General features: G+C 44.1%; 2 protein-coding genes across 38 annotated transcripts in view; both read left to right on the top strand.

Moving 5' to 3' along the window:
• The window catches only part of CAPRIN2 (caprin family member 2), a 41,803-nt gene extending 34,772 nt beyond the window's left edge, over window positions 1–7,031 (top strand). For 16 of the 32 annotated variants that reach the window (XM_084809406.1, XM_084809407.1, XM_084809395.1 and 13 more), the window contains 2 exons: window positions 413–476; window positions 6,133–7,025. In XM_084809406.1, coding sequence (XP_084665532.1) covers window positions 413–476; window positions 6,133–6,701 — 633 coding nt within the window. In that variant the 3' untranslated portion in view covers window positions 6,702–7,025. Of the gene's footprint in view, window positions 1–412; window positions 477–4,686; window positions 5,411–6,132 lie in introns of those variants that run through there. The other 16 variants (XM_084809392.1, XM_084809391.1, XM_084809389.1 and 13 more) reach the window with 4 other exon arrangements.
• An 8,155-nt stretch (window positions 7,032–15,186) lies between these two features.
• IPO8 (importin 8) overlaps window positions 15,187–26,229 on the top strand; it is a 60,698-nt gene continuing 49,655 nt past the window's right edge. For all 6 annotated transcript variants that reach the window (XR_014784247.1, XR_014784245.1, XR_014784246.1 and 3 more), the window contains exons 1-4: window positions 15,187–15,417; window positions 22,720–22,801; window positions 24,254–24,410; window positions 25,666–25,824. Coding sequence is in view for 3 of the 6 variants with exons in the window: in XM_084809372.1 (XP_084665498.1) it covers window positions 15,334–15,417; window positions 22,720–22,801; window positions 24,254–24,410; window positions 25,666–25,824 (482 nt within the window). In the remaining 3 variants the exon portion in view is untranslated. The remainder of the gene's footprint in view (window positions 15,418–22,719; window positions 22,802–24,253; window positions 24,411–25,665; window positions 25,825–26,229) is intronic.

The following is a 26,229-nucleotide window of genomic DNA, read 5'->3' as shown; positions in this document are numbered from 1 at the left end:
AACAGGTATGATCACTGAGAAGGCCCTCTTCTGGGTGGTTGCCAGATGGATAATTGATGGCCATCACCCCACAGAGACAGTCCAGGAGGATGACTGATGGTATCAAAAGATACCAGAAATTGAGAAGTAAAAGGCTGCACCCCCCCATCTCTTTTCTGATGAAGGTCATCCATCAGGGCAACCAAAGCTGATTCAGTCCTAAAGCCAAGCCTGAACCCACATTGCGATGGGTCTAGATAATCTAAGTGACTTAGATCTAATTGAGATATCTACTAGGCAGCAACAGACGTTAAGGTGCAGGAATGGCACGCTTCTCCCTATCCCTCCAATACCTGAAGTAGATGTTCAGGTGGCTGCAAATATTACCTGGCTGCCCTTACTTAAATAGGAACAAATGTTTGTGTTCTTCTAGGATGCGAATTACCAACAGAACTATAAGCGAGGAGGTATTAATAGTGGTCGAGCCAACTCAAGAGGTAAGATTACTTCTAACATTGCTTAAAATGCAGTTCTGTCCTCTGTATTGTTTAATTTCAAGCATTTGGACAGCCTTCCATAGTGATAAGATGTTCAAGTATGCTCTGCACTGCTTGTGTTTTTGTTTGGAATGGCAAAGTGTGCAGTCTTCAGTTCCTGTATCTGAATCTGATTCTTTCTGACAGAGGAGGGCATCCAGTGATTGACTCCTCCAGCTTCAGTGGAAGCAGGAGTTGTAGAGTTGTCAAAACAACCATTGGGAGGAGTTGCCTTTTCCATTCTTGTCTCTCCTCCACCAAGGTAGCAGGGATGCCCATGTCCCTGCTGAGTTGCAGGTTGAGGGGCTTATTCAAAGAGAATCTGAAAGCTGGCAGGCTTTGCTTTTCAGCTCCCTCACTGGATTGTTTAGCTACGAGTAAGGTTTGTTTGTTTTTTTGGTGAGGAATATTTGAGCTATTCTCAGAGGATAGACTGGAAGCTCAAGCAACTCAAAGAGATTGGAGTTGAAGCTTCTTCTAAGGAGTCATCTGGTACCTTGGCTATCCAGCCATGCAGAGTGTGTTCACTCCTTCAGTCGCGTGGTTGACACAGTTGCTGACTCCCCAGCGGAGGAGACCTTAATTTGGGGGATCATAAGGTGGTGGTTGAATTTTCCCAAAAGAAAATGCTTTCCAGTGCCAAAACACCAGAGAGTACAACTGCCACCTTAGCAGCCCTCTCAGATGGGAATCTACTTGGATGAGGAAGATTTGAAATAATGCAGATGCTGTCTTAATGGCCTGCATAAGCGAGAGCTGCCTGCTGTGGGGAGGACATGGTGTCTGCAAGACCTGGCTGGACCAGGTGATTCCACCCCTAGGTAGAGCAGCTCCCCCTCCTCCCCTGTCCATAGTAGATGGTCATTATTCTCTCTACCTAGAGTTGTTTGAATCCATACAGGATGAGGGAGAGGATGCTAGTCCTGGGGGAAAACATAAGGAATAGAGCATCATTCCCCACTCTTCAGATGTTGTTTCTTTCAAAGACAGCTGTAGAACCTGTTCTGGAGAGAAGGGCAACAGTAGCACAAAGGCCTTTTCATTAAACTGGCTAAGCTTTGGAAGCTGCAGGGTATCACGTCTCTTGTTTGTCCGCTTGTGTCTGTTCTGCTCTGATCAGGCTGCTATTCCTTTGTCATGCGGAAATCCCTAGAGGGAAAAATGGCATTACTCTCATCCTGGTCTCATCCTTTTTATCCACTCACCAAGTCCTGTGGTTGGGAGTTCTAGAGTCTGATTCTTGTACAGAGTTATCTCTACATGAAGCAATTCCTCAGATTGGTAGGTTGCCTCAATCCCAGTCCCACGGCAGTTCACAAATTCCCCTCTTTGGTTCTTGAGTTAGTCTTAACAGCTCTCAATGAGGACACTATTTTAACTCATTTGGAAAGTTTCTTTATTTCCTTTTTGAAGGTTTTATTTTCAGCAGGGATAAACCTCGCAGTCCTACTGCCTCCAAATTAAATAGGTCTGATTTGAGTGTTCCAATCACATTAAAAGCCTTGGTTCAGTGGAACATTTGAATCAACCTGAACAGGGCCCCTGTTCTTGGTAGCTGGGGTTTGTGGGGCTTCAAGACCCACAATGCCTGGCTGCATTTGACTCTTCATGAAACTGAAGCAAGACCCTGCAGAATGTCATCTACTTGCAGCTGAAGATCATGGGGCTCGTAGTCTCTGGCAATAACTGATGGAGGCAGAGTACACATACCAGTTTGATTTGGGACAAGTTCAAAGGGAACTTTGACTAGCTTGAACTAGGATGCCTTGGGGGGAAGGTCAGATTTCAAGTTTACCCCATCCTAATTTGATAACTATAAAACTTTCCCAGGAGAATTTCAGAATTGGGGAAAGGGGCCTGTATTAAAGATGGTCATTCTTAGAACAGAGCAGTCTTTTTATTCTAAAAGCTAGTTATTTTCAGCATTCAACAGGAGTGAATTTTGTGCTCTTGCCCCAATCGTATTCCAAACAGAAATAATAGAACATAGTTTACATTTGCGAAGAGCTGAAAAGATGTTACAGGATTAAGGGCATTAGGCAGTCTGTTAAATCTTTCTTTTAAAGCAGGGGTGCAGTTCCTTTTCTGGTCAGAGGGCAGATTGACCCCCACTAGACCCTCTGCAGGCTGGATGACCAGTGGCCGTGGCCACTGGAGTCACCTGGCCCTGCCCATTTTAGTTTTTCTCCATGCTTCTCTTAGCACAGAGAAAGGGGCTCTGCCAACATAGGGAAGAGCTTCACCCAGCATCCCCATGTGGGCAATGTGCCAAGCAACTCTGCTGGCATGCCCCCCCCACTGCCCACATTCCCAATGGGTGGGAAAGGGTGTGCAGGGGAGTCTCTGCTGTTATATTCAAAGATTGGAGATAGCAGCGGGGATTCTTCTAGGGGAGCCAAGCACCCCCCTCCCCAGCCTGGAGAAAACTCAGAGGCTCCACAGCCCAGATCAGGAAGCCGGGCAGGCCGGGGCTTCTGCACCCCTAATATAAAGAGAACATATGTTAAAAGGCTAGAAGAGCACAAATCCATGATCGGATGCTTCCACTTCTTTACATTTTGTCCGTGTGTGTGCGTAGGTGTGTAGGGAGGCAGGGATTCCACAGGTACTGACCTGGATCAGCAGCCTTTTGCAGCTGCTGCTGGATGTCACTTAAAAGCGGGAAGTGTCCATTTGTTGTCTCATCTAGTTTGTCCCTCCGCAGTTTGTATTCCTTCAGGTATCCTGGTGTACTCTCAGAGAAACCATGGCCACAGCAAGAACTGCTCTTCTCTATCAATGCTCCACTGCTGGGTATTTTGTCCAGCTGCTCTTTGGACAACAACTACCTTTGTTAGGCATTTATAAACCTTTGCCTTGTGCTTGTTGGGTTTTTGTGAAGGTTGTTCCTTGATTGGAGCAGGACAATCAAGACCCATCCTGGTTGAGGTATGTGTGTCCCTTAGGATAGGCATTTTCCTCTGAGCTACCATACGTTGACCCTTCAGGATGACATCCTCCTCTTCACTGTAGTTTCACTACTTCTGTTCCAGTTGCAGTTGGGTGTTAGGTCTTGGTTTTTAGTTGGGATAGGTTTCTTCAGCTCCAGTACTTCACCAGGGGAAGTCACTCCCTCAATGTGGAATGTTTGATACTTCTGCAAGTTCCAACTCCACTAGTGGATAGGAGGAATTGTCTATCATTGGCTGTCCTGCTCTGCCTGAGAAGGCACTTTCATAGCAACTCAGCATTCCTATTTTCTCCATAGTCCAGTGTCATAAGAACATAAGAGCTGTGCTGGATCAAACCAAGGGTCCATCTAGTCCAGCATTCTCTTCTCACAGTGGCGAACCAGCTGCCCACAGGAAACCCACAAGCAGGGCATGAGTGCAACAGCACCCTTCTGCTCATGTTCCCCAGCAACTGGTGTATGTAGGCATACTGCCTCTGATACTGGAGGTAGCACATAACAATCAGGACTAGTAGCCATTGATATCCTTTTGCTCCAGGAATTTGTCCAGTCCCCTTTTAAAGCTGTCCAAATTGGTGGCCATCACTACATCTTGTGGAAGTGCATTTCATAGTTTAACTGTGTGAAGTCCTTCATTTTATCTGTCCTGAATCTCCCACCAATCAGCTTCATGGGATGACCCTATTGGGTTCTGAGAGGGAGAGGAAGAGAGATGTCTCCCTATCCACATTCTCTACACCATGCATAATTTTGTACACCTCTGTCATGTCCCCCCTTATTCACCCTTTTTGTAAGTGGAACAATCCCAGCTGTTGTAACCTTACCTTATAGGGGAGTTGCTCCAGCTCCTTGGTAATTTTAGTTGCCCTTTTCTGCAGTTTTTCCAACTCTACAGTATTCATTTTTAGGTGTGGTGACCAGAACAGTACACAGTATTCTAAGTGTGGTCGCACCATAGATTTGTCATATGAACTAGAAAATCTTCTCTAGAGATCAAGACTAGCTTACATAAACACACTTTGGTGTACCAGCAGTTTCATTTGTCAGGAGTATTTTACTGTAGCTCTTGCTTCTCTTTAAGTAGTCACCATATGTATGGGAGATAAAGTGGACATAATCACAGTTTAGGTCCATTGAGCAAAATCCTGAAGTAAATTCAGAGGAGCCATTTCAGCCACTCTGTGCAGACTTTATAAAATCCTTAAAGCTTCTATGTTTTAGGTTACAGGCAAGAAAACAGGCAAGAAGAGAATTGCTCATCAGGTAGAGCTCAAGGTAGAACTCGTTGTAGAGAATACTTCAGAAGAAGGGAATTGAGGAAAACTGAGAGAAATGGGAAAGAAGCAGAGAGTCTGAAAGCAATCTTGTAGCTGCCAGTATGCACCAGTTCAGTTAGTATTCAGTAACAATACAGTTGATATTGGTAACTTGGTTTTCTACACTAAATAAACACACCTTTTTAAGATGTGTCCTTTCTTGGTAGTAAAAACAATGCACTATAGGAGTGTATTTTCTATGATGTGGGTTGACATTTAAGTAGTCATCTTGATTGCCAATGTGAGCAAGGGGCCACTACATATTCACCCTAAAATGCAAATACATTTCCAACAGTGCAATCCTATGCATACATGCTTAAAGTCTCTGCATCCAATAGGATATACTCAAGTTTGTTCAGGATTGCAACTTAAGATTGTTGGGTTTCTGTTGCATTTATGGTTAGAAGGTGATGTGAAAATTCAGTTTTAATTTAAAGGGCAATATATAAGCACTTGAAGTTCTGGAAACCATATAAACCAGTAAATATTCAACTAGATGTAATATTCTATGGTTCTGATAAGTCATATTATGAACAAAAATCCCTTAATAGTGGATGTGTACATGGCATCCTGCTTAGGGGTTTTATTATATTAAGGAGCATATAAGTATTGCTAATAAATAATGAGTTAAAACTATTGCAAATGCATCTAAACTTCTCCCGCTCTTTCTAGGGCAAGACAGACTTGAATCATTTCAGTGTTGAGCTTGCTGTAGAAGCACACTTACCACATAGCCCACACAAACTCAGCCTTCAGAGTGTGAGGGGTTCTAGTTTAGAGCGAAACTGGGGTTGCAGAGTGCTGATTGGCTGGCCCTTGTTTAATTCATGAAACAACTCTGTTTTTAAAGTTGGGCTGTAAATAGTACTGATTGGCTAGCTCTTGTCAGTCAGCAAGGCACCTTGCTGACCAGAGCTGATCTCACCATTTTAAAAAATGGAGAAGTTTTTTAAAATGCTGAACAAATGTTGGAGCAGATAAGCATGATGGGAGGTTGGAAACACTGAATAAAGCACAACCTGCTTGACGCATGGCAGGTACTCTCAATCAATAGGCTGTACAAACTGAGGTAAAACAAAGTTTGCTTTGCAGCTGAAAAACCCACACCATTTCTGAATGTACATGTTGTTCTTTGAATGTATGTGTCTCCATCCTCAATTTGAAGAAAAACAATGAATTTGGAAGAACTAGGGGCAAGTCTGAAAATGGGATCTGTCTAGTGCATAAAAGTTGAGAACTCATTTTAGAAGTACTTGGAACAGACAAGCTTGAAAAAGTGAACATGGAAGAGTCCTAAAATGCTGATTTTGGGGTTACTTCAGAACTAACCTTTGCTCATGATCTTCAACAGCAGGATGGAGCGATTCTTCTCAGGTGAGCAGCCCAGAACGTGACAGTGAGACCTTTAACAGTGGGGACTCTGGGCAGGGTGATTCCCGCAGCATCACACCCGTTGACATGCCAGTGACGAGCCAAGCAGCCACCATACTACCTGTGCACGTCTATCCCCTCCCACAGCAGATGAGAGTTGCCTTTTCTGCTGCTAGAACTTCTAACTTGGCTCCTGGAACCCTAGATCAACCCATCGTGTTTGACCTCCTGTTAAACAACCTTGGCGAAACCTTTGATATCCAACTTGGTAGGTTTAATTGTCCCGTCAATGGCACCTATGTGTTCATTTTCCATATGCTGAAGCTGGCTGTGAATGTTCCACTGTATGTGAATCTCATGAAAAACGAAGAGGTTCTAGTATCTGCGTATGCCAATGATGGTGCTCCAGATCATGAGACTGCTAGTAACCATGCAGTCCTCCAACTTTTTCAAGGAGACCAGATTTGGCTACGCCTTCATAGAGGAGCTATTTATGGAAGTAGTTGGAAATACTCTACATTCTCAGGATACCTCCTATATCAAGACTGAATATTATGTTTACAGTAAGGCTGCTCCAAACGGTTTGGTGAAGGAAGGTGAAAGCTGGGGGACTAGCTTTGCACTGCATACTGACTACTTAAATACACAACTCTGAAATGGGGGTATGGTAATCTGTCTTGCAATGAGATGGAGGTGGGTCAGCACTGATGTGGCACTTTATCAGTTGTGATGTAGCCTTCATAGGAAAGCTGTGAATGTTATGTTTGCACTTATTCTTGAACTGTAATTATCAGCTTACTATGCTATTCAGAATTTGCCTCAAGTCTAGGCTATCCACAATGCCTTGTGCCTAAATAAAAAAAATTAATATGCCTTAGTATCAATGTCTGTACTACTGGGATAACTGTGAGTGTACGTGATCTCCTTTGATATTGGTCATAGGAAACGGGGGGCACATGCAATGATAGAGCATATGCCTTGCATGCAGAAGGTCTCAGGCTCCATCCCCAGAATCTCCAGCTAAAAGGAGGAAAGAGCAGATGATGGAGATCTCTGCCTGAAGCCCTGGAGAGCTGCTGCTAGTCCATGTTACATGGACCAAGCAGTGGTCTGACCAGGTATACGGCAGCTTCATACATTCCTATTACTCCTTGATAAAAATCCAACCTTCAGCAATCAAAGCAGAGTTGAAGTCTCTTTCCCCATGCCTTGTACAATTGTCTACAAACTTGCATTTATTATGGGATTGTAAGGCATGGGTCTTAAGCCAAAACACTTTGCACATAGCTACTGGGAAAGACTAGTAGTCAATGAAAGTAGTCCAAGAAGTATTTCAGTTCTTCTTAGCAGTTAGTCTCTTCACACAAGTCTTGAAGGGTTTCCTGCCAGCTCCTTGTTTTACTGGTAATGTTTGTTCTTGGTACTAGTGCTGCTGTTTGGAGGAAGAAAGTCCTTATGTAACTCAGTATCCAGTGAGCCAGCAAACTCCCTACAAAAACTGTCATTTTTTCTTGATCCTGTATTACTAATTGCCAGTTCCTTGGATGAATTTCTGCTTTGGCCTTCAATCTCTTGTGCCTTAAGTCCTTGAATGTTGGGTTGGAACAGAACAAGCACGTAGAATGTAACCGGATATGTGGTTGTCTTTGCACATATGGGTGTATAGATCTCTGTAGGGGATCGTGCTTTCCCCAAACACTTGCCAAACTCTTTCTTGAATTGCCAAGAATTGTTGCTAGACAAGCTAATGCAACTGGCCACAGGATAAAACCTGTACCTACTAATTCTGTAACATATGAAGCGATATTTAGAGCTGCTCAGTTATATCAGTCTTCAGCTTGTAGACAACCCAAGCTCTACTTCAGAGCTGGAGAACCTGTAGCCCTCCTGATTTTTTGTCTTTCAAGTCCCATCAGCCCCAGCCAGCATGGTGAATGGTTTGAAATGATGGGAGTTGTGGCCCTCCAGGTGTTGTTGGACTATGCCCCCCCCCTCCAATGGACATCTTTGTATAATTCTTCAACATATATGGCACTTGCCATGACAGCATCCACCTTTGCCCGCTTGAAACAAAAGCCTGTCCCTTTAAGTGCCTTTCCACATTAATTTTGCCAAAACTATAGTATTGTGGGGGAGTATACTAATGGGCCTAGGGTGTACAACTTGGTCTGAAGCCAACTTTTACATATTTATTGCCTTTGGAGTGCCACGCTGGGTGGCTTCACACTGGTGGTTGCCATTGGTGTTAGGAAATGAGAGCAGCCGAAACAAAATGTTTGCACGTGTAAGGCTTGGAACCTTTTTGGTGCTACACAGATGTGACTATCACCTTGTCGGTACAGAAGAGGATTTATGTTAAGACTAATTAAAGAACTCCCTTAATGTTTATCATCCACCAAAGTTGCTATAATTATTAATGCAATTTCGGAAACTCATCCTGGGTTCACAACTGTTCCGGGTGTTGAATTCTACCAAATATGAGTTTAAGGTAATCTCTAAGTGAACAAGCTCTACACCCCCCCCCCCCAAATATGAGAGTAACATTCCAACTATCACAAATTAGGTAGACTATATTGCTAATTTCTTGGAATACATATTCTAGATTAGAGAAGTGGAAGATTTGTGAGGTTCTACATTAAGGCTGCTTAATGCACACATTCTTGAATTGGTAACAAACTGAATGTAAGGATTGCTTCCTTAATTTAAATTTGATGGCTTCATGTGTGAGGACGGCATTCTTTGGAATAGAAAGATTGACCAGTGGGCTGGAGACATTCCTGAGTTCTGCTGCTACAGCTTTGTAGGTTGCCTACACGGTGCGTGCGTGTGGGTGTGTGCGCGCGCGCGCATGTTATTAATAGGTACTGAGTTAGTAAACTTCACGAGAATAGTATCCTAATACAGAAGCACAAGGTTTGAAAAATACGTTGTGTTGAGGATCAAGAATTCAGTGTGGCAAAACCTATACTATTGTGGGGGAGTATACTAATAGGCCAAGGGTGTAGAACTTGGTCTGAGGCCAACTTTTACATATTTATTGCCTTTGGAGTGCCATGCTGCATTAGCTGCTGGAAAGCATATTTGTGGTTTCTTTAACCCTTCTGTTATCCTCTTCATTTGGAGGCATAGTCTGTATTGGGCTAATTCCACTCCCCCAATAGGTGGGACTATGAAAATGAATTGCAGGTTCTGCTCTGGCCCCCTCCTCACAGGGCTTCTGGCAATACTGAACATCCATGATTTTTCTTTGTACCTCCACCTCAGGCTGGGGCAGTTTACTTCTTCCCTCCCTTCCATTTATGTAGTTGAGCAGAAAAGCGGATCTGACCTGTCCAATCACAGCAATTTTTGTCTTGGGTGGTCAGTCACATGCTCATCAGACTCTTTCCTTGCAGCACCTGTTGGGAGAACTTCAGAGGAACAGCTGGCCAATTTCAGCTGCAAAAGGGGATGTAGCCCTCAAGCTGTTAGGGAGTGCTGCCCACTGCCTGGCAGTGGATGAGGATGAAAGCTCTGAGGAATCTGCACAGTGCCAAGGCACAGCTGAACCAAGCAGCCATCTTGGGGCTATGCCAATCCCACAAGCAGGGACTACATTTGAAACTCACTCGCTTAGCTCTGTCTACAGAGCAGCAGGGAGGAGTAACCCATTCTAGGATTCACTACATCCACTGAAGAGAATGAACTGAGTTCTAATGGTCCTTCCTCTCTGCATTCCTATTCTTAATTTTTCCTGTTTCTTTTTTGTCATCTCTGTTATCCCTTTTCTCTACCCCAGAGGTTGGGAACCTGTGGCCCTCCAGATTCATCCTTGTCCATCGGTCATGTTGGCTGTCACTGATGGGGGTTGGAGACCAACAATATCTGAGTTCCCCACCCCTACTCTACCCCAGTGAACATAAGAGCCTTGCTAGATCAGGCCCAAGGTCCCTCTAGCCAGCAGTCTGTTCCTGACTCCCCATGTGCTTCTAGAAAACCCATAAATGAGAGCAGGAAGGCAGCAGCGCTCCCCTATTTTGTTCTCAGTACCTGGGATTTATAGGAAGATATTTCAACACATTTATAATCTTAAGTCTGTATGATTTACTTCTGTAAACTAACCCCTGTGCCCTAGCTACCACTTCCTTGTATGGAAGATGCTCTAAATCCTTGATTTGTGTTTAGCTGTATTCTTCCAGGTCGAAATACTTATGCAGTAGGGACAACCAGAATGGTACACAGTGGTCTAAATGTGTCCACACCATCTATTATTTGAAGGCATTAAAATATTGGCCATTAAATTTTGAATCCCTGTCCTAATAATTCTTAACATGGGAATTTGCCTCCTTCATGGCTGCTGCACTTCCCTAATTATCCCATTTGCATAATTATCCACCACCCCAAGGTTTATCTTGGATAATCTTAATAATAAAACAAACAAATGCAAGGGGGGACGGGGGAGAAGAGGAAGCCTCCAGATGCATGTAATTATATTTGAGCCCAATGCATTTTGGGTATCTTTTGTAACAAAGATTCTCTTGCAACAGAGTTGGAGGCTAAAGACTCAAGTTGGTTATGCCTAACAGTGGCCTACAGAAGAAATTTGAAATGTATTGAGCTCAAATATTTCTGTGAACTTGGAGGCTGCCTTGCCTTTTTTCTCTAACCATACCAATTGAAAATGTTGCATAAACACTGAAAAGCTTTTTCTCCCTAGTGTGCATCACTTTACACTTTGAATCTCATTTGCCATTTAGTTTGCCACATGCCCTGTTTGGAGACATCCTTTGAGCCCTTCAGTTTGCTTTGTATTATCCTATGACTGCCATGTTTACTTAGGAGCCTTTTAAGGGCTCTGGGCTGAACTAGGTGCAACATGAATCATATTAGCTCTTGCATGATGTGTTTTTGAAAACAAACAGCTATAGGGGGAGAAGCGAGATCAGGAATCTTGGGGCAGGGAGGCAATAACACTTTGCCCCTGCCACAGTCACAATCTGAATGAAGTGAGTGCATGCTATTTTTTAAAAAATCACAAGGGCAACACAACATGATTAACATCACATCTAGTTTGGCCCTTCAAAAACTTTTGTATATAATATCTACTGGATTACCTCTGTTGACATGCTTCACACTCTAAAAGTTTGGCAAGGCATGACTTCTCTTTGTAGAAACATGCTGACGTGTCCTCAACAAAGCTTGTTCTATGTTTAATTCTACCTTTAATGTGTTTTACCAATTTATCTAGGACAGAAGTGAGGCTGACAGGCCCCTAATTTGTGGGTCCCTTCAACTGGTGCTAACACACTTGCTACCCTCCAATCCTCTTGGGTTCAAAGTAGGGCTGCTACCCAATGAAAATGCTTAATTGATTACATTTGCATATGAATACATTTGTGTTTATGTTGTAGCAGACACCATCTTAGTGGCATTCAGTCCTGTGGCAAGAGAAGGGAAATGCCCCTCAAAACGGTGCTCTCCATCTGCGGTCTCTAAAATGTGCCTGATTTTAAAAGTGTGCCCAATTTAACCAATTCTTTACTAAGTTTAGAACTTTAATGTTTTGAGTGAATTCCCTGGTGGCTTGTTTAAAATTATACTTCGTAAAATTAGTGCTCTAACATTTTCATGACAGTATCTTTACCAGTCTGTGGTATACATTTCTTCCAAGGCCGTTTTTGTAGTTTTATGTACTGTGGGTAAAATGTATATTCAGAGTACACCCAATGTGAAAATGATTGAAATTTCTCTATCTATTTCTCTCAAGTGCCTTGTTTTTCCCTATCCCATGAACACCAGAGCTTTGAGCAGGGTCCAGAATGGGTAGGTGGGTATATGTCCCTAGTACTATAACTCTTCGTTGTTTATTCGGTCAGTCGCTTCCGAATCTTCGTGACTTCATGGACCAGCCCACGCCAGAGCTTCCTGTCGGCTGTCGCGACCCCCAGCTCCCCCAAGGTTGAGTCCGTCTCCACCAGAATATCATCCATCCATCTTGCCCTTGGTCGGCCCCTCTTCCTTTTGCCTTCCACTTTCCCTCGCATCAGCATCTTCTCCAGGGTGTCCTGTCTTCTCATTATGTGGCTAAAGTACTTCAGTTTTGTCTTTAATATCATTCCCTCAAGTGAGCAGTCTAGCTTTATTTCCTGGAGGATGGACTGGTTTGATCTTCTTGCAGTCCAAGGCACTCTCAGAATTTTCCTCCAGCACCACGGTTCAAAAGCATCTATCTTCCTTCGCTCAGCCTTCCTTATGGTCCAGCTCTCACAGCCATAGGTTACTACGGGGAATACCATTGCTTTAACTATGCGGACCTTTGTTGTCAGGTATTTCTACCTACAGATCACAACTGATTTTGTTTTGCCTCCAGCTTAATTTATTGCACACAAATTAATCTTGTTTGATACATAAGGCAAGACGACCTTTGTGGCCTACTCTATCCTTTCTGTTGCTAATGTTCCACACATTTAAAAAAAAATTCTGGCTAAGTCCCATTATGGCTTTGAGGCTTTTAATATTTGTGTGTATGTGGTTTGGTCTTCTTGCGTGTGTGACTTTTGCTATACCCTTTTATTTGGTCCTTGCACAAATCTTATGTACCTAGACAGCAAAACAAGTCAGAATGAGAGCCTGAATTAAGAAGGGGCATATTCAGATTTCACTACACTGCTGTTCAGAACTGGCATTTAGCAGCAGGACAGAGAAAAGCAGATATGAGTTCCAATCTAAATTTGGTGGAGGCTAGAATTAGCATTAATTTGACATTCTGACTATCTTCTTGCTTAGTTATCTTATAGCTTGTCTAATTATGTTGTTTGAAAGATCCTTCACAAACATCTTGTAAAATCCGAAGGCCTCCTGTTCCAAGTGACAAACCTAAATTATTTGTTGAGCCTTCTAATATGAGCCTTAGCCTTTCCCCTCTGTTCCTGTACAATACAAGCAAGCATCCTAAAGGCTGCTGTGGATCTTCTTTTTGTGAATTCATCTGGTGTTGAAAAGCTTTGCAGCACTTCATAATGAGCTAAACCAATAAAGAATTTTAAACTTGCTTCTGTATTAGCTTTTTTCTTTGAGTTCGGGCTGATTTATCACTTGATATGCAGCAGAAAACAGCAACCCATATATCTGTAACAATTTCCAGACTGTTCATTTGTGGCACCCAAAAGACAAACTATTCTAGCATAAGCTTTTGTGACCATGCCCATTTTATCAGATGAATGAAGTATCAGCCTCGAATGGGTCCATTTATATACACATAAGAGGGGGTGAGATGTAAACAGTGTTGTTGGAGGAAATTAAAATGCAAAAAAGTACAGACAATGACGTTAATAATTGCAGTTGTCGGGTGATAACACAAACATCTTGCAGTGATGTTTTGAGAATGGCAACTGTTAAGGTAATCATCACTGTCTGCTCTTTTTTGCATTTCGGTTCCCTTTGATGATACTGTTTACATCTCCTCCCTTCCTGCATCCATGTACAGACTGGCCCATTTGAGGGTGATACTTCATGCATCCGATGAAGTGGACAGTGAATCCAGATATCCCAAGGGTGGGAGTGGCTCAAGCTGCAACACCATTACTGTTTGGGGGTGGGGGGATGAGGCTAGATTGTAGATCATGCTTGAGAATATTTGTGGAAACTTATTTTCCCCTATGCACCTATTGCCCAGATCTAAGATTTTCTGGAGCCAATCAACAGTATTGTTAGAATGAGCAACAATCTGAATAGCTACTTGCTGGCTCAAGTCCTCTGGAGAGAGTGTGTGGTTAAACTAGGACTTGTAGTTTGAGAGGCAGAGTTCCAGTCACAGAGACACTGTGACCTGGCCAGAGGTTTGGACAGTTAGTGGGAAGCACAAAGCATCATAATCAAGAGTCATTGATCCCAAGGGCAGTGGAAGCCAGTGCTGCAGCCAAGATTTACAGACCCTAAAAGATGAGAGTAAATTTGTCATGTATCCTGCAGATTGTTCTGAGAATTTTCCTTGTGGAATGTTGCAGCTAAAAAACCCCAAACCCTTCAGGTCTACTTCTGTTTTACACAACGTTTTCCAGAAGTAGCAGGGTTGAGGGCATGGTAGAAAACCCCCAGTGTGGTTCTTGGTGTAATTTCAGAAATATAGAAAATGTAATGTCAGAATTAGAACAACAAAATGTTTTTTAGCACCTTCGGGCACAATCCTATGTATGTTTAGACAGAAAAAAAAGTCAACTCCCAGCATCCCTCCAGCCGGTCATGGCTGGCTGGGGAATGCTGAGAATTGTAGGACGTTTTTCTGTCTAAGCATGCATAGGATTGTGCCCTTAAAGACTAACAAATATTTTGGCATAAGCTTTGGGGACACTATCCACTTCATCAGATGCATGGTGTGGACTATTGCCCAGGGATGCTTATGCAAAAATAAATTAGTTTTTGAGGTGCCAGAAGACTCTTCGTTTATTGCAGGAACAAGGCGCCGAGAAAGAACTAGAACAGACACTCGTCTTTAATCCTATGAGACTACATGTATGGGATGGGGTCCGTGTTCCAACTTTGTACCAGTTCCTCCAGAAATAATTCCTGAGCCCTATCCTAATTTATTGCAGCCTCAGCTGAGTCGTTTGTTCTCTAGTATCCAAGAAGCACAAGTAGGGGAGTGTCAGGCTCTGAACTACGCTCGCCGAACTATACCGAGATGCCTGCAGAAAGCCCGATAGCCTTCCTACCAGGCTGTCACCAAGACACGCAAACTGCTGGAGAAAATAATAAATACCAACGTTTCCTTGAGCTGCAGCAGACCTCTGCAAAGAGTAACCACCTCGTCTTGCAGAATCGGCCCTTTTCACTCCCTCCCTCCCTCTTCTGCTAAATCAGCTAGAAATCCACAGTGGGCGGTTTCCGCGCCGAGCCATGGCCGCCTCCCGCTCACAGGCCACGTGCGGAGAAAGCGGCTCCTCCCCCGGCGCCCCTCGCGTAGAAGAAGCGGGTCGCATTCCTTCCGTACAACGACATGGCGCCGACCATCCCCAACGCCGGGGCCGTAAAGCGGCTTCTTCGCGACAGCCGCGCTGTCGCAAGCCGGTGAATGGCTCCTGTGTAGCAAAGGGGGAGAGGCGAGCTGGCGAGCGAGCGAGCGAGGGAGGCTGTCGCGGCGGCTCCTCTTCCCGGCCCCCCGCTGAGGCGCTGCCCTCCCCTACGGCCTCGCCAGGGGGAGGACATGGATCCCAACAGGATCATCCAGGCGCTCAAGGGCACCATCGACCCGAAGCTGCGCCTCGCGGCCGAGAATGAGCTCAACCAGGTGAGGAGAGCGCAGCCTCTGGCCCGACCCTCCCCCAGCCCGCCGGGGTCGCGGGCAAGGAAACTTCCGGGATCGGCCTCCTTCCCTCACAGGGCCTTCCCTGGCCGAGGAAGGGGCTTTGTTCCCTCCTCAGGGGGCTCTCCGCCCTCCTGGCTGGGCCCCGGGGCGCCCATCCCGCCTCCGCCCGCTGTCGTCCGGCCGTCGGGCGCCCCTTCTTGTTCTCTGAGGGGAACCCCGCCAGGGCGCGCGCACGTGATAAAAAAATAAAGCAAGCAGAAGCCATGGAGAGAAAGAGTCCCGGCTGTAGCGTCTTCGAAGCGAACATGCTGAGGGCGGCTTTTGCGGGCCGCGGGCCACTCGCTCCGCTGGAGCATCTTTGGGTCTCTAGTCCGCGGAACCGGACGCCACCCTGAAAACCTGTTAGTCTTTATTTATTTATTGCATCTATATCCCGCCTTTTTTCCTCCAAGGAAGTCAAGGCAGCGTACATGATCCTCCTCCTTCCTCCATTTTATCCTCACAACAACCACCCTGTGAGGTAGGTTGGGCCGAGAGTCTGTGACTGGCCCAAAGTCACCCAGTGAGCTTCCATGGCCGAGTGGGGACTAGAACCCGGATCTCCCGACTCCCAGTCCAGCACTCTAGCCGCTACACCACATGGGGCTGCGGCCGGAGGGGCAGCCGCGCTAGTCTGTTGCACTGCAAAAAAACAGCCGAGAGTCTTAACGCATCTTTAGGGCCTGAGCTTTGGCGGACTAGAGTCTACAGCTGGGGTGGAAACTTATGGCCCTCCAGATGTTTTGGCCTACAACTCCCATCAGCCCCAGTCAGCATACCCAATGGCGAGGGGCTGTGGCTCAGTGGCAGAGAACATACTTTGCATGCAGAAGGTCCCAGGCTCAATCCCTGGCTTCTCCGGGTAGGGCAAGGAAAGAATCCTGCCTGAAACCTTGCGGAGCCGCTGCCAGCCAGTGTCGACAATATTGGGCTAGATGGACCCGTGGTTCTGACTTAGCATGGGGCAGCTTCCTATGTGAGGGATGGTGAGAGTTGTAGCCTAGGCTAAAACATCTGGAGGGCCAGAAGTTGCCCATCGCACTCTACAGAAATCTGATGAAGTGGACTCTAATCCAGGAAAGTGTATGCCATAATATGTCTTAGTCTGTAAGGAACTGCAAAACTCTATTTTTACAGAGGTGTGTGTGTAGAATCATAGAGTTGAGAGGGACCTCAAAGGTCATTTGGTCCAACCTCCTGCTAGTGCAGGAAATTCTAGAGCATCCCTGGTAGATCACCATCCAGCTTCTGCTTAAAACCCATGAAGTCCACCAACTTCCGAGGCAGCCTGCACCACTGTCAAACAGTTCATACCATCAGAAAATTCTTCTGTCCGTGTGTCTCTGTGTGTGTTTGTGCTTGCTTGCTTGCTTGTAACAGACTAGCATGGCTATCCCTCTGAAATTGCTCTTCACTTTTCTAAAACTGCTTGGCTAATGAGGTTTCTCACTTCTGAGGGTTGTGGATGTGGCTGCTTACAGGCTGCTTAACTTTCTTCACTATTGGTAGGGCTCAGTTTGTTGTGGTTTCTAATCTAACAGCTGTTTAAAACAGTAATATCTTAACCATTTTTGATCTCTTTCCTGAAATTTGAGGAATGGAAGAAAAAGAGAGAATATAGTGGCTGCATTGATGCTAGGACCTATTGTAGCTCCTTGTTAAAATGATATTTATTTGATGTAGTGAAGTTCCTACAAGATGACTTCTTCCCTGTCATCCTTCTGGGATTTTAGTGTCTTGAGGCAGGTTTGTGAAATATTTCATTTTTTATTTAAAAATTGCCTGATTAATTACAAGAAGTTACCATAGTTTATCAAGCAGTAATCTTAGTTTTTAAAAATACACATATCACTTTAAGGAATCATCATATGTACAGTATATTGAATTACAGTATGTTAGATCATAATCCCATGATAAGCAGAACAAGTACTAAGCAACAGCATGAGTGACAGTCATTTGATTAGGATATAAAATCCAGATGTACCAAAATCACCATTCAGTTATGAGTCAACAAGTTTTTGTGGTAATCTTTTCAAAAGTCATGCCATAATACATCAGAGCTATGCATGATAGGGAATGGAAGGTCTGTGAATTTTGACTTGGAACCAAGATGCTCCCAGTGATCCAAGAACTGTTGTGCTGCCAGCATTTAGTTTTTTATACTTGAAATAAAAGATCCAAGAACTCAACAGCAAGTCAATCTGTAGTTCATTTTGGCAAAAAGCTTTATTTGTGACTTTCTCAATGTAAAAAAGATTAATACAAGGCAGTTGTATCCCCATTGGTCCTAAAAGCTTATCAGCTGTTGAATACTAAAAACACTTCAATTGTTCACTTGGCTCTGATTCTGACAGTGAAAATGAAGGCGATAACCTTCAGATGCTTTGTCAATAAAACCTTGTTTTCTTGCTGCTGTTTCGGTCCATTATATGCCCAATAGTTGTAATACATTAAGTTTTCCTGAAACGGCTGGAATACTACTTTCTGTGTTACATTGCTGTGTTCTGTGTTTGTCATACCTGGTCTTGATAAAGACATTATCAGCTAGCAGATCAACCATAAGGTTATCTATCAACCATAAGATTAGACTATGATAGTTCATTTAAAATCAAACAAGTGATAAATATATTCACCAATGTTTGGTGTACTAAATAAATGATGGAACTGAATGTTGGAAAGCATTCCCAGGTCCGGAAGAATTCTGAGCTGTGTATGGTTGGTCTTAAATATTTGCTGGGCAGCATCTAGGAATCTGAAAACTTAACACGTCATTGTGGACAGTTAATGCCAAAGGATTTCAAATGTTTTAAAAGGTGGGATATTCAATTCATTTTCCTAGCCCATTACCTGTTGAAGATAGATGGAACATTATTTTGCAAAAGGAAAAGCTGGAGGAGTCATGAGCAGCTCAGAAAACCGTGCTGAGTGGATATATGTGAGATGCTAAAAGCTGAAGGCTGATAGGTTCCTAGGATGGGGAGGGAGGCAAGCATTTGGTCAGTCGCCTGGTGGCCTTCTTCACAGACACGTTGCCCAGACTGAAGGAATGTAGCTGATCTGAGGGCTTTATATCAGACAGTGGCTTGGTATTAGGTCTCTGGTATCATCTGATTTTCAAGACCAGCGTGATTCTGCAATACTGTGATTGCATCCTGGGCCGAAGTGCCTACAGTCCCTTCCTTTGACAACAGCTGTGGTGGTGCCAGGAACCAGTGCCTGATTCCTAGTTTGAGCCCATGGCACTTAATAACATGTTTTCTTGCACATGCACAACTATTGATTGCATGCACACACACAAGCTGCCCCAGTTGCCTGCGGAGAGAGAGGAAGCTGAGTACTCTGGTGTTGCCACCTCCTCCGTGCCTCTCTTCTGAGTCCATACCTCTGCCCGCATAACAACTCAAACAGGAGAAAGAAAACACAAAGGAGTGTCTTTTTGGTCCAGAAGGAATCCTGATCTTAATCCATAAGGCCCCCACACTTTAACTTCTGATACCATAACTTTGGCTTAAAAAATATATAGCACCCATGGTGGAAGGGTTGCTAGCATTTACCCAGAGTGAACTAGAGAGGATGTTTCTTAAAGAGGATCAGATCAGTTACAGTTTTGCTTTTGCCGTTGACATATTGAAACAATTAACTGTAAACTGCTGAATGAAGTCTTCAAAGCCTTCTAGCAGATCTTAGTAAATCAATATGATAGTGATGCTAAAGCAACTACCACATGGAGTTCAGGGTGCATTTCTGTAGAGTTAGATGAAATCCATCTTTCTGACTATATTACAGTTTCAGTGCTTTAGTTTTATCTTTTGAGTAGTCACACTTTTGTTGTGAAGTGGTAGCGTATCAGGCACTTTTTCTTAGCTGCTGGTTTCTTGGTGAAATCCCAATAATATCCTCTTTCATTTTGGGTTTGTAGCCCACATAGTTGCAGAGAGCATATGATAAATTATACGCTGTGTGCCCTGAGGGCAACAGCTACACACTGTATGAGGTGCTGTCCAGGAGTGGCTGGTACTGATCCACTGGTATCTGGTCTCAGATTTCCCTCATGTTCATGTAAATCTTGGCTATTACTGAGTGGCTAGTGCAGTGGAACCTGGCAGAATTATTTGAGCGGGGGGTCTTTAGAAATGCCAGTCCAATTCTGGGAAGATAGGGCCCTGGTTGAACCAGGAGGAGTAGTGAAGGCAACCCAGTCAGCCACGTGAAGTCAAAAGCCATCTACCTACTGTGGAGAATGTATTTAAGTTATCAAAGTTGTTGAGGTAAGGTGAAAGAGAGAGTGAATGTTAAATATAGTATACTACAGCCTTCCCCAACCAGGTGCACTGTAGACATGTTGGACTGCATCTCCCACAATTCCCAGCCAGCATGGCCAGTGCTGGCTTGGAATTGTGGGAGTTGCAGTCTAACACATCTGGAGGGTGCCAGGTTGAGGAGTGCTGCAGTGTGTAATGGCTCTCCAGCCCTAGTGGATTAGGTTCAAATTAAAAGTGGATGCACCAGAGGCAGCCATTCAGTGTGGAACCTAGTAAGATTTGAATTTGCTGCTGACTGGGGAGAAAAAGCCTAGCACACAGGGCTGCTTGTTTGCCTGGTTTTAATGTTCCATGATTCTGCATTTTACATCTGGCATCCTTTTTTCCACTTAGAAGCTCAGTCACATTGCAGAGTTTTCCCGAGCCCTGTTGTTGGGTTCATTTTTGTGATACCAGAAAGAGCAGTGGCAACTGGAAAATTCCACTAGAATGGCTGTGACTGAGGCAAATTTTTTTAACTTCCTCCAGTTGTTTTAATCCCCTACCCCCAAGTCAGCACGGCATTTCATGTTACAGATTACATATTATGCATAATCAAACAGACAGAGGGGGAAAGAATTTTAAAAGCACAGGCACTCCAACAATCTTTTTAATCCATTAGCAGGGTTTCAGTTTGCAAGACTCCCAGTGCAACTATACTGGTTATACAAATTTGCAAATGTGGACTATTCTGACTAGTAATCTTGTACCTTAAAACTATGTTGCATAAAATGAATAGAGGAATTGCGTATCCTGAGGGGTAGCTCATACATCTCAATTGGAGAGGGATCTTTCTGAAACTAGTATCTTGCTATTACGAGTGTTGCTGTTGCTGCTGTGGTTAGCGAGGGATGCTAAAAGCAACAAAAAGGCTTTCTTCAGCTATGTGCATAGTAAAAGACAGAGGAAAGAAATGGTGGTTCAGCTATTAAATAAGGATGGCAAAATGATGACAGATGACAAAGAAAAGGCAGAGGTGCTCAATTCCTACTTTGGCTCAGTCTTCTCACAAAAGAGGGTCTATGACCCCCCTGACAAAGGCGAAGTATAGGCTGAAGGGGCAGGATTGCAGCTTGAGATCGATAGGCATATGGTCAAAGAACACCTAATTACTTTGAATGAGTTCAAATCTCCAGGGCCAGATGAACTGCATCCTAGAGTAATAAAGGAACTGGCAGAAGAACTCTCAGAACTGCTGTCTATTCTCTGAGAAATCATGGAGGACGAGTGAAGTGTCAGATGACTGGAGGAGGGCTAATGTTGTCCCTATCTTCAAAAAGGGTAAAAAGGAGGAACCTGGGAACTACAGACCAGTCAGTCTGACATCAATCCCTGGGAAAATTCTGGAGCAGATGATAAAGCAATCCATCTGTAAGCACCTTAAAAACAATGCAGTGATTGCTCAAAGCCAACATGGATTTGTCAAGAACAAATCCTGCCAGACAAATCTGATCTCATGTTTTGATCAAATAACCTCCCTTGTGGACCGTGGGAATGCTGTAGACATAATATACCTCAACTTCAGCAAAGCTTTTGACGAAGTGCCTGCCCCACGATACCTTGATGAGCAAACTAGCTCAAAGTGAGCTAGATGAAACAACGATCCAGTGGATCCACAGTTGGCTACAGGATCGGACTCAAAGAGTGCTTATCAATGAGACCTTCTCAAACTGGGGAGAGGTAACAAGTGAGGTACCGCAGGGCTCAGTCCTGGTCCCAGTGCTCTTCAACATTTTTATTAATGACTTGGAGGAGGAGGTGCAGGGAATGCTGATCAGATTTGCAGATGACACAAAATTGGGCAGGACAGCTAATACTTTGGAAGACAAAAACAAAATTCAAAGTGATCTTGATAGACTGGAGTGCTGGGCAGAAAACAACAGAATGACATTTAATAGGGATAAATGCCAAGTTCTGCACCTAGGAAAAAGAAACCAATGGGGATATGTGGCTCAACAACACTACAAGCGAGAAGGATCTTGGAATTGTTGTCGATTACAAGCTGAATATGAGCCAACAATGTGATGTGGCTGCAAAAAAGGCCAATGCTCTTTTGGGCTGCATTAATAGAAGCATCGCTTCTAAATCCCGGGAAGTACTAGTTCCCCTCTACTCAGCACTGGTTAGGCCTCATCTTGAGTACTGTGTCCAGTTCTGGGCACCGCACTTTAAGAAGGATGCAGACAAGCTGGAGAGGGTTCAGAGGAGGGCAAAAAAGATGATCAGGGGACTGGAAACAAAGCCCTATGAAGAGAGACTGAAAGAACTGGGCATGTTTAGCCTTGAGAAGAGAAGACTGAGGGGACATATGATAGCGCTCTTCAAGCACTTGAAAGGTTGTCACAGAGAGGACAGCCAGGATCTCTTCTCGATCATCCCAAAGTGCAGGACACGGAATAATGGGCTCAAGTGACAGGAAGCCAGATTCCGGCTGAACATCAGGAAAAATTTCCTGACTGTTAGAGCAATGCGACAATGGAACCAGTTACCTATGGAGGTGGTGGGCTCTCCCACACTGGAGGCATTCAAGATGAGGCTGGACAGCCATCTGTCAGGGATTCTCTGACTTGGATTCCTGCATTGAGCAGAGGGTTGGACTCGATGGCCTTGTAGGCATCTTTCAACCCTACTATTCTATGATTCTAATACATTGGAGGTGGAAATAGAATTCTTATTTCCCAGTTCTTTTGAAAACACACACACACCCCTCTACTACTACTGGACCCAGGGGCAGAACAAAACCTGTTGCATCCACTATTCAACAGGAGAGTGTTAAGCACATGCTTAATTCTCCCCTTCAAATAAATGGTACCTAAAAGTGCTTAACATTGCAGGAGCACATCTGATTTGGGAGGAAAGACACTCGTATTCATGGCAATGCTGCTGTCTTTAGCTTTTTGCAATATATGGTGCTTTGCTGATTAACCTTTTGTATACATTTCAGTCCTACAAGATCATCAACTTTGCTCCTAGTCTGCTACAAATAATTATTTCTGATCAAGTGGAATTTCCAGTCCGGCAGGCAGGTGAGCTAAATTCCTGTGGAACTTGCTTCTGTATTATGTTTAGGATTGGGTTGCTAGTCACACATATCCTAATTCAGTTACTATATCTTACCTTGATGACTTGCTGGTCTTGATTAGTGAGGCCTAAAGTTCAGTTAACAAACCAAAGGACTGCCTTGTTAGATCAGTCTAAATGAAGGTGACACGCAGGACATTTTGGAGAGAGCCATCCCCTGTTGTTTATCCCCAGCATATCGCAATCAAAGGTATACAGCTTCTGAATGTGGTGGTTCCATTATTGGTTGTTATTACTAATTGCCATTAATAGATCAACCCTTCATGAATCTGTCTAAGCCTTTTTAAAAGGCATCTAAGCTAGTGGCTGTCACAGCATCCATGGCAATGAATGTCTGGGCACAGCATGGTAGGAAGTAAAAAAACTGTTTGAGATGGATTGTGCTCAGCTTTAAATAGTAACACTTTTCCAGTGTGACAGCATTGCATCCAGCATTGTACCATTGTGAGAAAGTGTGTCTGTTCAGTCAGGGGAGAACACGGAGGATGTAAAGCAGCTGCTTCTCACTCCTTATTGCCATCTTGTGGTCCAGACACTGGGGTGTTCTTCTACTGGCATTAGGACCATGATCCACAACCTCTCATCTTGTCCTGATGTACCCTCTGCTTTCTGTCCCAGTATCTGAACACATTGTCAGGGTTACAGGAGAATGTGTTTCTCCCTTAGCGACTGTTTATGTCTCCTGAAGGAGGTCTGCCTTTAAAGTGTCGAACTACTGGCATAAAGTGTAAACTTCACACTATGAAACATACAGTTGGTTATTTGGTATGCTTACCATATTTCCATTTATGGTCCCTTCTATCTTGCAGAAGAAAAATATCCATTGAAATGGAGTGTAATTGGGTGGTTGTTTGTTTTTTTACTAGAATCTCATCATTTCCCAACTTTGCCCTAGCCACCAGAAGATGGCTCAGATAAAAAGCTCTTACTGCATGACTAAAAAGAGAATGCTCTGAGACTCTGGTGCCTCTCCTCTTCATATGCACGAGAGCAGTTATAAGGATGGCACTGCCAAAGAATCTGCTTGGGACCTGTTTCCTTTGTGATGCTGTTGAGTATGGCTGCAATATAAATAGATGGGTATTCCCCGCCTGTTTGGAGACATGACAATCAGGCAGAAAAACCCATGCGGTCAGCCCCACTTGGCTGTGGCATTTTTACACTTGCCGCATCTATGTGTGATCGCGCTGTGAAGCCACTTCCTTGTAACAGAGCTGTATGTGAACAGAGTCTCAATTTCATATGTTAAATTTAAATCACAAGTGCATGGTTGTTAAGATCCCAGATTGGGGCTCCCATGACAGATCACTGTTGCTTTAAAATGTATTTCCTTAAGCAGCCCTTTATGTGCAACTATGGCAGGACTTAGAGTTGTTGTTTTTCTTCTTCCAACTTAGCTGCTATTTACTTGAAGAACATGGTGACCCAGTACTGGCCAGATCGGGAGCCACCACCCGGAGAAGTGATATTTCCATTCAACATTCATGAAAATGATCGGCAGCAGATTCGGGATAACATTGTGGAAGGAATTATTCGCTCTCCAGACTTAGTGAGGTATGACAGGCTTGGCAACGTGCACCAGAAGTTCCTGAATTTTGCACCAGGGAAAATGAATTCTTCCACTTGGAATAAATTATGCAGATTTAACTACTTTCCATAGGTTTTTTACTCTGCATAATTCTCCTTTGAAAATGGAGGTTTTCCTGGAGGCAACTGGTTCAAAAGGATAATGGAAAGTGAGCTAAAAGTGCAGGCATCCTTCTGAAATCATTCTTAAATGGAGGCTTTCAAGAGAACTGCTTCTGAACTAGATGGCTGTAATATTCTGTGTGGCTGTCTATAAGGAGAACTGTGGAGAGGAAGGCTAATGAAAGAGGGTAATTAAAGCCCATAAGATATGCCTCTTGTCCTTTTGTAACACCAAAGAGGATTTGTTTCTCAGATGAAGATAAGGATATAGGAAAACTATTTAGGGTACAATCCAATGCATGTTTAGACAAAAAAAATAAATAAATCTACAACTCATAGCATTCACCAGCCAGGATGGCTGGCTGAGGAATGCTGAGGGTTTTTCTTTTTTCTGTCTAAACGTGCATAGGATTGCGCCCTTAAATGCCCCTCTTGGAGGCTAGTTCAGATGATCCACCACCTACTGTCCTGCTGATAGTGCAGCATGGTACCATCTCACTGTTCGTATCCTCTCTATCAGTGGTTGGTAATCTGGCACCCTCCAGGCGTGTTGTATTCCAATTCCCGTAATCTCTTGTCATTGACCAGTCTGGCTGGGGCTGATGGGAGTGGTAGTCTAAACGTCTGGAGGGCACCAGGTTGCCTACCCCTGTTCTAGATCATCCAAAATGGCCCCTGGATTATCGGAGAGACTGATGGTCTGAGAGTATGCAAACTGAACTTGCTTTACTTTTTATAAGTATTTTGACTTTACATCTTGACTTTGTTTCTAGTGGCCATGCAATTGCACACACATCGTTCATTTCATTAATCAGTTGTTTGGCAAGTGGAGGAGTGAAGAGAAGAAAGCAGCAATAATGTCTGGCTACATAGTTAATTACTCTACATCTCTTCCCTTGTCCTGTCCTTGTCTTTTCAAAGGTTTCTGATATTCACAGTTTTGGGGGGATTGGCTGGTAGCATTTATTAGAGAACAAAGTTCACTCCTGGTTTCTGAAAAGAAATTAAAGAATTTGCTTCCAAAACTCTTTACCAGAACCCCTTATCATTTGTTGACCCCTCTCCCGCTCTCTTTCTCTCTCCTTCTCCTTCCCTCTTTCCTCGTTCTCCAATCTTTCAGGGCCCAGCTGACAATGTGCCTCCGCGCTATCATCAAGCATGACTTCCCAGGTCACTGGACAGCAGTGGTGGACAAGATAGGCTATTACTTGCAGTCTCCAAATAGCGGAAGCTGGCTTGGAAGTCTGCTGTGCCTGTACCAACTAGTGAAGACCTATGAGTAAGTTCATCTTCATCAAGGAAGGTCCCTTCCCCAGCAGCTAATATAGGTGGCAACGTAGAGAGTGCCTCTTAAGTACATACACACACCCTCCTTTTGCCCTGCCTAGCTCTTTGCAATAATAGCTCCTTCATTCTCAAGTGTGTGCGCACGTGTGTGCATGTGTATGTGCAGACAGAGAGAGAGAGGAGTTCATCTCTTTGCTCAGGAGAAAGCAGCTTGGCTGGTAAGCAGTCCTTTCTCTAGGCAAGGTAAGAGCAGATTGAATAGTGCGTGCATGCCTCCTTGGAAGCATGCAATTTCTCATTTCTGCCTATATTGGCTTCTTAGGAAGAGAGACTCCTGCCATTCTCTAGATAAAGGAGTGAAGGGCTTGATTACGCAATTAATGAGAGATCCCATGTC

Source organism: Heloderma suspectum, chromosome 7, assembly GCF_057233095.1.
Source record: "Heloderma suspectum isolate Gila_16-S chromosome 7, 16-S_ref, whole genome shotgun sequence".
Taxonomy (NCBI): Eukaryota; Metazoa; Chordata; class Lepidosauria; order Squamata; family Helodermatidae; genus Heloderma; species Heloderma suspectum.
This window is presented reverse-complemented; position numbering and strand designations above follow the sequence as displayed.